Source organism: Pistacia vera, unplaced genomic scaffold (genome assembly GCF_008641045.1).
Source record: "Pistacia vera cultivar Batoury unplaced genomic scaffold, PisVer_v2 Contig1027, whole genome shotgun sequence".
NCBI lineage: Eukaryota > Viridiplantae > Streptophyta > Magnoliopsida > Sapindales > Anacardiaceae > Pistacia > Pistacia vera.
The window spans coordinates 526238-540227 of record NW_022195058.1 but is presented as its reverse complement, the minus strand read 5'-3'; the positions used below and the strand labels follow the sequence as shown (position 1 = coordinate 540227).

The 13990-nt window shown below is 32.6% G+C and overlaps 1 protein-coding gene across 1 annotated transcript; it reads left to right on the top strand.

The window, feature by feature from the left end:
- The first annotated feature begins 5212 nt into the window (after positions 1–5212).
- On the top strand, positions 5213–6384 carry LOC116123048 (serine/threonine-protein kinase-like protein At5g23170). Its single transcript, XM_031408843.1, has one exon. It carries the CDS (start codon positions 5233–5235, stop codon positions 6325–6327), a length of 1095 nt encoding a protein of 364 aa, XP_031264703.1. The 5' UTR covers positions 5213–5232; the 3' UTR covers positions 6328–6384.
- Positions 6385–13990: the final 7606 nt, after the last annotated feature.

Genomic DNA, 13990 nt, shown 5'->3' with positions numbered 1-13990 from the left:
ATATCATAATATAAGTAAATACTTAAATTCGTGTTTATGGCAACAGAATTGTTTTGAGTGTGGATGCGGCTAATAAAAGAAAATTGACAGACATCTTACATGCATTTTAAATGTCTAAAGGATTAAAACTTTATTATTATCTATTTAGTGGAATACTATATAATAAATACAAAATAAAAATTATTTAGAAGAGGCTTTTCGTAGCCAGTGTCCTAACACATTATACATAAATATCAATGATTAGGAACCCGGCCCGGCTAGGCCGATTCAACCTGGACCTGAACCTTCACCACTCAAGTTACAAATTTTTCTATTCATTCAAAACCTTAAAAATTAGGACATTAATCCGTAAACAATTGAAGGCTGGAAAGTTAAGGCTTTTGAAAAGGAATGGCCGGTGAGTGGAATGGTGTCGACAAATGTGATTTTTGGTGAGTGGATCGACTGGAAATAGCAAAAATAAGTCGTCAAGAAAAGCCCGATGTTGCCAGTGATTGGGGAGGCCAACGAGGCAGGGGTGAGATGGGTTTTTGTTAGGAGGCTGGGAGGAGCATTTTCGTGGTGATGGAGAGTGTTGTTGTCGCCAGAAACAGGCCTTATATGTTGACCCCAACGGTGGTGTTTGGGGTGTTTTTACAAGATTTCAAACCTATAGAGACTTACATGTAAGTTTTAGGGGTATTTTTGTTGGATTTCAAACCTTTAGACACAGGTTTGACCTGCTGGTCAAATTGGTTAAATCACTCGACCCAGGATTCGATGGCCTAGCCGAGTCATTGTGCGGGTCGGGTTTCATAACATTGGTAAATATTTAATTTGACAACATGTCATTATTTAATAACTTTTGTAAGTTAGTAAGTAGACATCTTGTTTGCAAAGCTCATAAATGCATGAGACATAATCTTTATAAGCTTCAAAGAACTTAAGTTGTTAATTCACTTTTTTTTTTTTTTTTTGTTTAATCTTTTAATTTTATAAAATTAATTTAATTACTTACTAAAGTGCAATGTCTATTTATGAAACTTAAAATTTAATTTTCAAAATAGGATGTTTCTTGTACCTATCGTAACTTGGACTTATCTTTAGTGTTCAGCTATTATATATACATTATCCTTAACAAAAAATTGGTTTGACTATAGTTGATTAATACTAAATGGAAAAAGATTCTTGACCTACTCTTTATTTTGAATTTTGTAACCTTGTGAATGTCATAGTGTAGACAAGAAAACTTTATGTTAATTTTACTTCAACATGGATGCATGTAGTCCTAGTTAGTAAGTACAGGTATGGCAAAAAAAGTTACAAGAATTTTACGGGTAAGATATAAAAAATGATAAAAAATACGTTTGTAAAAATTTGGCCATAAAATTCGGATACGGGAAAAATACAGTATGAGTATATACAGATTTAATACGGCACATTATCAATAATACGTTTTGAAAAATACGGCAATATTAATCCTGATTTTATAATTTTTCATGGACCCCCTGTTTAAAATCACTATAGCATTTCAAATGCAAAGTATTCTATTAATCAATGATCATTAGACCTAATAATATAACACAATATATAACTGAGATTCAAATTATAGTCTCCAGAATCAAACACAATATATAGTCAAGATTCGATTATAGTCTCAAATCAAACACATAACAAAACCAAAATCCAATGTCGAACTAGAACTCCAAACAAATAAAATAAATAAATAATATAACTAAGATTCAAATTATAGTCTATAACAAAAACTCACCCTAGTTAGTAAATACGAGTATGGCAAAAAAAGGGTATGGGAATTTTATAAGCATGATATAGCAAATTGTGAAAAATACATTTGTAAAAATTCAGGAATAATTAAGATACGGGAAAATATGGGAATAATTCGCAAATAAAACGTCTAAGGCATATAGTTCGCAAATAATACAAATGTGCTGACAACATACAAAAATTGCGCAAATGATATGGTTGGGCATATAATTCGCGTTTTATTCGTGAATTTACTAACTAGGCATGTATATAGATTACTATTAATTTAGTAAATAATCATGAGAAATAATTCTTAATAGAGATTGAGGATAAAAATTTAGAGGAGGGAATAGGAGATAAATATATTAATAAATTAATTTAGAGGTTCTAAATTCATATCTATAATAAATTATAATGCATTCTCTCAATCATTTCAAATGGTGTTACTAAAGTTATTTGTCTCTCTCTATATAAAAAATATTCTAGAGTATAAATGTCTTGAAATTTTTAACATGCGAACCAATATGAGCATCTATTTTGATTTTAGGGTTTGTGACATACGTTTGGTCCACACATTTCAAGAATATATATATATATATATATGGTAGAAAACTCATATTTGTCAAACTTATGTATTTTGTGTGTGCACAAATGTTCTGCATACACACTAATTGTCAAACTTGAGTCTTAGGTTGTTTCGTTTAGAGTGCATGTGCACAACAGGTTGTCTTCTCACTCTTGCTTCAGATATTTGCAACACAACACAAGTTGCATGTTTGAAAAAGTGAAAAAAATATTGTTTATCTTTGTCTCTCACTTTTTAGGACATTTTTACATATTTCATAACATCCTTAAATGGTCATAGGGAATAATTTTTTTTTCCCGATTTGTTTTGTGGTCCAAACCGAAAGAAGGAAAAACTTTCCCTATTTGAATAAACATTGGTCAATCCCTTGTTGGCTAACTTGGCACTATATTATTGAGTAAGAAATCTTTCACTATATAATACCTTTTCTTGCGTGTATGAATCTAACCTTTTGATATTTTGTTTCATTGAACTCTGAAATTTTTAGAGTATTCTTTCTCTTAAGATTCAACAGTTAATTTCCCTATTTTGTGCCAAAACTTCACCATATCAAACACGTTGTTGATGACTCTTGGAACGTGGTTCCTTTGCTGATGCTAGTGCGTGACATTAATGCTTAAGCTTGGTGGTTTACAAACTGTTCTCGGGTGTGTTCCCGGCGTGAAGAAGATCCAAGGAGTTGCTACATTTTAAGAATTCAGAGTGTAGTGATAAGTGTAAAGTTGAATAGAAAAGTTCTTTTTACTGTAACTTAAATCAGTTTTGAACTATATCTTGTAATGTGTTTTTAACTTAGTGCATTGTTTTGATCTGGATAAGGTCCCATGGATGTGGGCTAAAAGTGGATTTAGCCAAACCATGTATATGACTGTGTTCTTTATTTTTTCACACTTATGTTTGATGTGTTCAAATTGTAATTGCATAATCTACTTGATAAATATTCCGCTGCACTTTAAAATTGGTACCTAAACGTTTAATAGAGTTCAACAACTCTAACATATATATTTCATTTCACTTTCTATCATATAAGTTATATATAATTTACATACAAAATTTTAGAAGTTTTTGAGTCTTTTTATGTCAATTTTTGAAATAAAAGAACCTTGAATGATACTATGAAAAATTTATAATCAAAATTTTTTATATTCAATAACAAAATTTTATTAGATAAAGTTATCCAATTAGAAGACTTTCTTAAAAGAGAGCTTGGGATGAGCATAAACCAAATTTATCTTTTTATTCATTATATGTGTAAACAAGTGATTGCATGCAATTTGGTTTCTCTATTCTAAAGTTTATATATCCCNTGTAGAAAACTCATATTTGTCAAATTTATGAATTGTGTGTGTGCACAAATATTCTGCATATACACTAATTGTCAAACTTGAGTCTTGGCTTGTTTCGTTTAGAGTGTGTGTGCGAAACAGGTTGTCTTCTCACTCTTGCTTCAGATATTTGCAACACAACACGAGTTGTATGTTTGAAAAAGTGAAAAAAATATTGTTTATCTTTGTCTCTCACTTTTTAGGACTTTTCTACATATGTCATAACATCCTTAAGTGGTCATAGGGAATAAATTTTTTTTTCCGATTTGTTTTGTGGTCCAAACCGAAAGAAGGAAAAACTTTTCTTATTTGGATAAACATTGGTCAGTCCCTTGTTGGCTGACTTGGCACTATATTATTGAGTAAGAAATCCTTCATTATATAATACATCTTCTTACATGTATGAATCTAACCTTTTGATATTTTGTTTCATTGAACTCTGAAATTCTTAGAGTATTCTTTCTCTTAAGGTTCAAAAGTTCATTTCCCTATTTTGTCCCAAAACCTCACCATATCAAACATGTTGTTGATAGCTCTTGGAACGTGGTTCCTTTGCTGATGCTGGTGCATGATGTTAGTGCTTAAGCTTGGTGGTTTACAAGCTGTTCTCGGGTGTGTTTCCTGGATGAAGAAGATCCAAGGAGTTGCTTTATTTTAAGAATTCAGAGTGTAGTGCTAAGTGTAAAGTTGAATAGGAGAGTTTTTTTTACTGTAACTTAAATCAGTTTTGAACTATATCTTGTAATGTGTTTTTAACTTAGTGCATTGTTTCGATCTAGATATGGTCCCATGGATGTAGGGTAAAAATGGATTTAGCCAAACCATGTATATGATTGTGTTCTTTATTTTTCCACACTTATACTTGATGTGTTCAAATTGTAATTGCATAATCTACTTGATAAATATTCTGCTGCACTTTAAAATGAGTACCTAAACGTTGAATGATACTATGAAAAATTTATAATCAAAATTTTTTATATTCAATAACAAAATTTTATTAGATAAAGTTATCCAATTAGAAGACTTTCTTAAAAGAGAGAGCTTGGGATGAGCATAAACCCAATTATCTTTATATTCATTATATGTGTAAACAAGTGATTGCATGCAATTTGGTTTCTCTATTCTAAAGTTTATATATCCCACAAAAAAAAAAATAATAATAATAATAATAATTGATCAATTGTAGAAGAAAAAAAAAATGAAGAAATGGAGAGAGAAAAAGTGGCGAGGTCCCCAACAACAACAACCAGCTAATGAAGAAGAGCATCTCAGTCGTCACAATTCCATTCCTTTTCAATACTTAATCCATCCGTCTCTCTTCTTTTCTTTCTCCTACTCTTTCCCCTTTTTATTCTCTCAATGATTCCTCCATTATAATTTTCCTTTTCTTGTCCCCCAAACCCCCTTTATTCTCTGCAACTTTCTCACGTACACCCACTTTCCTTTTCCCTTGCATATTCATTCATCTCTTCTTTTTAGAACGAGCCTTTTCATTTTATCTCATATTTTGGTTGTTTTCCCTCCAAACACCACAAATATATCTGGGGAAGAAAGTGCAAGAAAATTTGGTTCAGCCTTATGGAGTTTGATTATCAAGAACTCGTCAAGGCCACTCAAAGTTTCTCCCATTCATCCCTCATCGGCAAAGGCAGCCATGGATCGGTCTATAAAGCTATTCTTGAAGACGATCACAATGTTTTTGCTGTTAAAAGAGCTTCATTTAATGGGCATGAAGTCTTTCATGACAACTCCAAGAAGCTCAAAAATGAGATTCAGGTGTTATCGTCTCTACGTGATCGTGAAAACCCTAATGTCGTCAACTTTTTGGGAACAAGTACTGATTGTGAACATCAAAACAAGCTCTTGGTTATGGAGTTTTTGCCTAATGGCTCTCTCCATGACTTGTTACACAACTCATCTTCATCTTCTCCACTGCCGTCTTGGCCTAAACGCGTAGAAATCGCCATCCAAATAGCCAAGGCCATCCATTTTCTTCACGAAGTCGCCAATCCGGTCATCATTCACAGAGATATCAAGTCTTCGAACATTTTGTTCGACTCAAATTGGAGCCCGAAGCTCGTCGATTTCGGGCTCGCTGTTAATGAATCATCAATAACTTCACAGCCCATTCAGCCTGCGGGGACCATCGGGTACCTGGATCCTTCCTACACTTCTCCGAAAAAATTAAGCACAAAGACTGACATGTTCAGTTTTGGGGTGGTCTTGTTAGAAATCATAAGTTGCAGGAAGGCCATTGACGTGTCGAAACAACCGGCGTCGATCGTCGAGTGGGCGACGGCTTTGATCAAAGAGAAGCAGGCAATGGCGATTTGTGATACGAGTGTTTCCATGCCGAGTTACATGGAGGGCACGATCAAGCACATGTTGAACTTGGCGGCCCGTTGCGTGTCGTTGGAGGAAGAAAACCGGCCGGAAATCGGAGAGGTTTTCATGGCGGAGAAGTGTTTTGTTGAACGAGTTAGAACGATTCCCGCTTGGATGAGCTTGTGGGGAAGCGTGACGAGGATGAAGAGACGGCAAAGGAGATCGGATATGCCATCGAAGAAACTGATTTGTGATCGTGATAACGAGAATGGTGATAATATTTGCAGTGATATTACGAGAGGGAAGATGATTTTGAGAGAGATTTTGGCTGATATTGCTCTCAAGTGAGTTGAGTTGAGTTGAGTTAATATTTTGACTCAATTTTGGTACATCTAAGTATCTGAGTGGATGATGAACTCGAGCGAGACTGGAGTCAACGTTTGATGGGTAAATATCTTTTAGATACCTTACCTTTTATTTATTTATTTATTTTTGGGTTTAATTTTGTTTCTTTTATAGTAATATATATATAAACAAGGTTGATGCGGGAAGGAGATTTATGTTGAAATTTTTGAGAAAGTTTACACCCATGTAAATTTACTTATTGTAAATGAATATTCAAATGGTTTGATTTTGTCTCATTTATTATATTAAAGTGATGTTGTCACTTGCACAATTTTCTTGTAAAATTTTGGGGGTTAGCTTGAATGAAATTATCATTATTCTTAAGAGTTAGAGACTTTTTCCCACCCAAATAATGATTTAATCACACTTTTCCATTTATAGAATTTTAAAAATACCATTTTATTACTCAAATTTATTTTCCGATGGCGAACAGAGATAAAACTTAGTCTAGGCTATTGGGACTTTTGAAGAGGGGAGGACAATAAGTCTATTTGTGGTGGAAGGTTCGATTTTGGTGGTTGGGATTAATCAGAATTTGACTTGAGAGGGGCAATCGTGCAAACCCTAATGCTCTATTGTCGGCGAATGGTGGGGTCGGTGGGAGTAAGGTTTAAGGAGTTTTGGTGAATGATGATCAGATAAGAGAATGATGGTAGTGTGGAGTCACAACGATGCCGGAATCGGAAACAAAATATAAAATTAGGCAGTAAAATGATATTTTAAAAATATGTGGGTGGAAAAGTGTCATTAAGTTATTATTTGGGCGGGGAAAAGTTGTTTACTGTTATCCTTAATTTTGGTATTTCATCATTCATATCAAAATGGAACCTAATGTTGTGGATATATATATTGTTTTTAAAGGTGTATTTTGGTAATAATTGAAATGTTGAGGGTTTAGGTAGAGTTTCTGTGTTTGAATGCCTGTTGAGAATATAAAATTCACATGCAGTCCAAAGAGAAGATTCCCAAAAGTTGGTGGTGGGGGAGAGAATATAAGAAAGCTTTTGTTGGATGGCCTGTCATTCTGTGTTAATTAGTTTATTAATTAAGGATTAGTTTGCTTTAATTATATTATATTCTTTTAATTAACTGGGACAACTTTTGTTGCAATATTGAGAATGATTTTGTACCTCTCTATAAATCAGTTGTATTTGTTTCCTTCATTTGACTTTTTTTATGCTGTTTTGTTTCGTTTAATTAACCTTGTAAACCCAATTGTCATCCAACTATTATTTTGGGTCAAATTTAATTAGAGCCTATATCCCTTGAGAATATTAAATTAAAAGGTATTTGATGCTTATCGATCTCTCAAGGATATATATATGGAATAAATGGATTGATTTTGACCATCGTTCATGTCTTTTTAAAGATACTTATTTTATCCAAAGGTTAAAAAACAAAAAAAAAAAAAAAAAACCACTAGCTTGTGGCCAGATAGTAAAACTTTAGTCATCTTGATGGATTACCCAGAGATCTTGTGTTCGAGTTCCACAAAATGGTCATCTACCAAATTTGTGACTTACCTTGAGCTTGTAAGATATTCAATGAATCCTGATGATTAGTTGATATATGTGCAAGTTGACCCTTTTTATCAAAAAAAAAAAAATTTAAAAACGCTAATGTTATTACTTTCATTTTTAATTGGGCCATTTCCAATTGGCAAATTACATTCAACAATTATTTTTTTACAGCAATTTTTATTTATCAAGTGTATATAACTTATAACAAATTTAATAAGTATGCAAACTTGACCCTTTTTTTCTATGTAAATAAAAGTTAAAATTAATTCTTAATCTTGGTTATGATCCATAGCTTTATGAGAAACACTAGAATCATATTTTTTATTTTTATTTTTTTATGTTATCATCGAAATAAAAAATTCATTGCTTTGTTCCTCTAAAAAATATGAAAATTCTCTAGCTTATTGGGCATAAGCACTAGGAATTATGTGGGATATATATAAAGTTTCATGGCAAAAGTATAATAGATTATTCAATATAAAAAGTAACAGATTTTATTTATGTTTTAATTTATTTTATTTTTACTTGAAATCAACATAAACAGTAAGGAGGTGTTTGGTTGGGGGTTATCCCCTATTATTAAGGTAATGTCATCTTATATTACTTAGTTTATCACGTTTGGTTGTCAAATAATATAAAATTATGGTAATCTTCCAAAACTAATAGTAGTTATTGTTGGTTATATAATTGGTAATCTAATTACCTCCATTTTCTTATGTATTTTGTTACAATTTTACTCTTAACTATCAATTTTTTTTTTACAATAATGCCCTTATTTTGAAATTAATGTACACGAACCTGCCATTACAATTTCACCCCTAATTAATTAATTTTTTGGACAATAATACCCTTCTATTTAAAACAAATTGTAGGCCACCTAGGACTAGTGCCGCCTGCCAGCCACCACCGTTAGCCACCATCATCGACTGACGTCGTCGGAACGACGCATGACTGGCTGGATCTAGCCGGTCGTGCGCCGATCTAGCCATAACTCACTAGATTAATGGTAGTATATTTGGTCATAAATGGTCATATCTATTATAGCTGTTTTTGGCCAAATCGATGAATTTTTCCATTTTCATTCAGATCCTTGGCCATTAATAGCCATAAATATGGCCATAAGTGGCCATGGATCTGGCTTAAAACGGTTAGATCCAATGATCTAGCCGTTTTCTGCTAGATCCAATGATCTGGCCGTTTTTGGCTAGATCTACGACCATCTAGCCGTTTCCAACCGTTTATCTAACCAGAAACAACCATATCAATGCATGGCTGGCCAGATCTAGCCGATTGTGCACCATCTTGGGCACTGCCATTGCGGCCGACGGTGGTTGCTGGCAATGGCTTGGGGTAAGTGGCGGTAATTTTGTTAAAATATAAACTTTTATGTGGTTGTGGCGTTTTAGCAAAATCTCAATTGTAGGGGGTCAAAAGAAATAGTTAAAAAATAATAATAATAATACTATTATATTAATATTTAAAAAGAAGGGAAATTTAATAATCTGTAAAACATACTCAACAATTTTTTTTTTTTTTTGGGGGGGGGGGGGGGGGGGGGTAGGTAGGTAAGTATACCAACAATTTATTATTTCCAACCAAACATATCAATATAACATACCTACCCATTTATTTCTACCTAACCAAACCCATTTCCCTAAAAATTTTCAGTAAACTTCAAGGTAATCTATCTTTCCATTAATGTAATATTCACAGTAATCCAACATTCCAAAAATCAAACTTACCCTAAAAGCAATTTACCAATGCTACATGTTCATGATTCTTCTCTCTTGTGACTTGAAATATTTACCTTGTGTTCTTTTCACAATCGAAATAGTGAAAGTATGGGTGGTTTTCACGGGTTTCAAATTGGTAAGATTCACTGTTTTTAACATTCCCATTTAAGAGAATAATGTTCCTTGATGCAAGAATCGAAGTCAAACTTATATTCGCCATGGATATGGACAAAGTACGATGATTCCTCAGGTAATGTTAAGGTGACCATTCTATCATGCATGTATGTAAGATAAAATTATATATGACTCATTAATATATAAATAATATTATTATAGTTTAATAATAAATTGAACATTATCCAATTATTATTTTATTAGTTATACACGTTGATGGAACATGTATTTAAGGGAAGTTTATTTCTTAAAAACTTGGTTCATATTTTCTCCATCAATTAGCAAAACAAAAGTTTTGGAAAATTAAAGAGAGGAAAGCAAAGAGAAACCAGTATTCTTAATCATATAAAACATTATCAACTAGTATCATGGCTCAAGGTATGTCCTTTCTAATCACTATAACAAAAATGGCCTACTGTACCATGCAAATAGTGTTACCGTAGGTAAACGGTAACATTTATAAGCGTGTTGTTATATAGCCCATGTAACTAAAAAGTAGACATTGGTAACACTTTTTGTATGTCATTACTAATTTTTGTTGCACTTATTGATAGTTATAAATGAACTTTCAATAAGTGTAATAAAATGTTATTGTTAAGTATATTACAGCACTTATTTGTAGTTATAAATGATTTTATGTTACATTGCATAAATGTTATAAATAAGTTTTTCGTAACATTCTTTATCTATTATAGTTTAGTTTTTTTTTTGTAACATTCTTAAAATGTTATAGATAACAAATCTATAACATTTTTACAATGCTATAGATTGGTTTTTCTTAACATTGTTAAAATGTTATAAAATAGTTCTTAATAACATGTTAACAATGTTAAGAAAAACCAATCTACATCATTGTAAAAATGTTATAGATTTGTTATCTATAACATTTTAAGAATGTTACAAAAAACTAAACTATAATAGATAAAGAATGTTACAAAAAACTAAACTATAATAGATAAAGAATGTTACGAAAAACTTATTTATAACATTTATGCAGTGTAACCTAAAATATTTGTAACTACAAATAAGTGCTATAATATACTTAACAATAGCATTCTATTAGACTTATTGAAAGTTAATAACATGTTAACAGTGCTACCAAAGTTTTAAAAAGTGTTGTAGATAGATATTCATTGCATTTTGTAATTAAATGTTATAAAATTATTTTCCATAACATTTTCAAAGTGCTATCAATGTATCCATTATAGAATAGAGAGTAAACCACATGGTCCTTTGCAAGGCTTAGCGAAATGACAAGTTCCCAACCCTGGTTTCATAAATTTCAAATTCTCACCCTTAAATTAACATCGTTTCCTTAATTTTAACTTTTCATTGTAACAAGGCTCACGTTGGCACACTAATGTGCATAGGTGCTCCTTTGGCTAGTTTTAGCAAGAAGCGGCTCACGTTAGTATCACCCAAGCCATCGATTTTTGGCTTTTTTTTACCGATCCCAAACTCCAAAATAATTTTCGAGACCACCATTGGACTCCCCACGACCTCCTCTACAAAAGCATACGGCCACTTGCCGTCATCACTCACTTTTCCAGCCACTCTCACACTTGTCACCTTACGATTTTGGGTATCTTCTCAGTCGTTTTCTATTCGATTGGAGAGCAATCAGTGTCATCGGACTACACCAATAGACTCTGCTTGTGCTGTAGTTTGTGTGGGTATTTTTTTGGTCATTTTTTACTTCCCATTCGTCGAAAATCAAAGCCCAAAGTCATGCCTGCCACCTGCTCGATAAAGGCCCAAGACAGTTTTCCAAATTCTCTCCCTTAGTTGAACAGTCACTGGCTGTGCTTAATTAAGGGTGGGAATCTGGAATAAATGAAACCAAGGGTGGGAACTTTCCATTTCGCTAAACCTTGGGTGAGAACATGTCGTTTACTTTATAACATATATAAAAACTGTTAGAGTTGTTACTTTAATAATACAAATTATAAACAATAATACACTAATTTTTCAAAGAACATTTCATTGATGGTGAACCTCCATATACAAAATGTTTGCATATATGCCTAATAAATAGGCACCCAACATCCTTTACTTCCATAAAATCTAATAGCTAGATGATTGGACAATTAACTATGAATATTTTCCAATCATTCAAAAATTAATTCTAACAACAAAAGCCACCATGCATACCATCTTCCATTCCCAATTGTGCTTTACCAAAAAAGTACTCTTGCATTTTCACAACCTACAAAACCAATTGTGTAGGGATTTAATTGAAAAAATAGCAGAATAGGAAACAAAAATTTATTCAAAACCCATAAACCCGGATCATAGATCGATGTTAAAAACCCGTTCAAACAAACATATACATAAGATTAAACAAACGTTATAATCAAACCTTCGATTGGAGACTCCTTCGGGTGTCGTAGCAAAACACTCCCACATCAAGAATAGAAGTGCACGAATGGAAATCTACACAAAGACAAAAATCCCCACATGATCAATTTACTAGTTTGGCTGAGGAGGTTCAAGAAGAAAAATGGATGAAATTTTCCTTAGAAAATTTTCTCTCTACAACATTTTAGCTTGTGAGGCAAGATTGGGCTAAATCAATGGGTTAAGTGCCTTATTTTAGGCAAACCCTATCCCTAATTACTCTTGCACAATTTCAAGAGTACCCCTACTAATATCTAACTTAATTGGACTTTACTTAGTGCCCAAGAAAAAGTCGGTTTGGTATTTTATTATTATTGCTTTAATCGTACAATAACAATTCACTATTTAAAATGCATATACACCAATATATTAATTTAAATAGCGATAATTTATTCATTTAATATATACATCAATATATATATGTTTGAATAAATATGTAATCTTACAAATTCAATCCAATATTTAAATTGGACATTGGGGACAACCTTCTAGCAAATTTAATTACACTGTAAGAATTAAAAAAATACCCTTCATCCCAAAAATGACAAATTGCCCTTATTCCAAATCTTTTTTTTATTTGTCTTTTAAGTGTGTGATCCGTAGGCTCTTTATCATATCGGCAATGGGTCATATTGCAATTGACACTCAACCAATTGTCTCATTACACACAGACCAAGATTGGCCTCTAGCCAGGCATCATGACCGCCTGATAGATTCAGATTCAACATACCAACTGCTGGTCAACGGTATGGTTACTGTGTGATCGAATCTTTTCATCAATTATTATTTCATCAAGGTTTGAAGTATATAAATAATGTCAACTTCAAATATACTACCTAGACCTATTTGTATTCGGTAATTCAAACTAATGACTTAACCGAACTTGAGCACCAACTCAATTCTACTGTAGCCACAGTTTTACGATTGTTTCCATTTACTGAATTACTTAGCGAGATAATTTCTCATGTACCCAAGAGTGATGATTCTTGTGTCGATCCACCATAGTCATGATGTACTTTTCGATGTAGCCAATCACTTCCATTCTGATAACCCTAAATAGGACTACGTTAGGTCAGCGTCAAACTACATCGGTATTTACACACAACGCTCTGGTGATCTCAAGTCTAAGGATCATATGCATCACCATCCATTAGAGGATGTATTCCATAGACATTAGGGTTACCATCTATATGGAATCCTCTGAAAGGTCAGTTCAGTGAACTTGCCAACCACAAGCACCCATGAGTCGCACCAAGTTGTCACCAAACAACTTTAACATATAAGATCCGTTACTATCTTTCGATAAGTCGTTCAACATGATGATAGCCTTATCGTATTATCTGTTCCCTTAATTCAAGAAAATACTATGGCTAAGAATGATTTTTAGAATGGCCACCAAATGTGCTCATAGGGATTTCACAATCAAGACTTATCACTTATTGATTCACTCATCACAGTTGTACTATTCTAAGGACATATATTATAACATATGCGAAATATGATTTACATAACATCGAGTTGCCGTTTATTAATTACAATTTAATTGGCTCTAGGGCACCTACCCTAACAGTAAACACCCCAAACATTTAATACAAAACAAAGAGGAAAAAAACACATTTAAATCTCCAACTTCACAATCACTAGTTCTAAAAATTGGCACCATGCAAGTTTAAAAGTTATATCAATATTACATATTTTCTAATCTTATCTCCAAATTATATCATTATAATATATGTTACAATAGATGAAACCTAAGAGACGATATAATGGAAAAGAAGTTAC

What these genes read in the sequence shown, in the direction of transcription:
- LOC116123048 (XM_031408843.1), top strand. Translation starts at nt 5,233, where the DNA reads ATGGAGTTTGATTATCAAGAACTCGTCAAGGCCACTCAAAGTTTCTCC.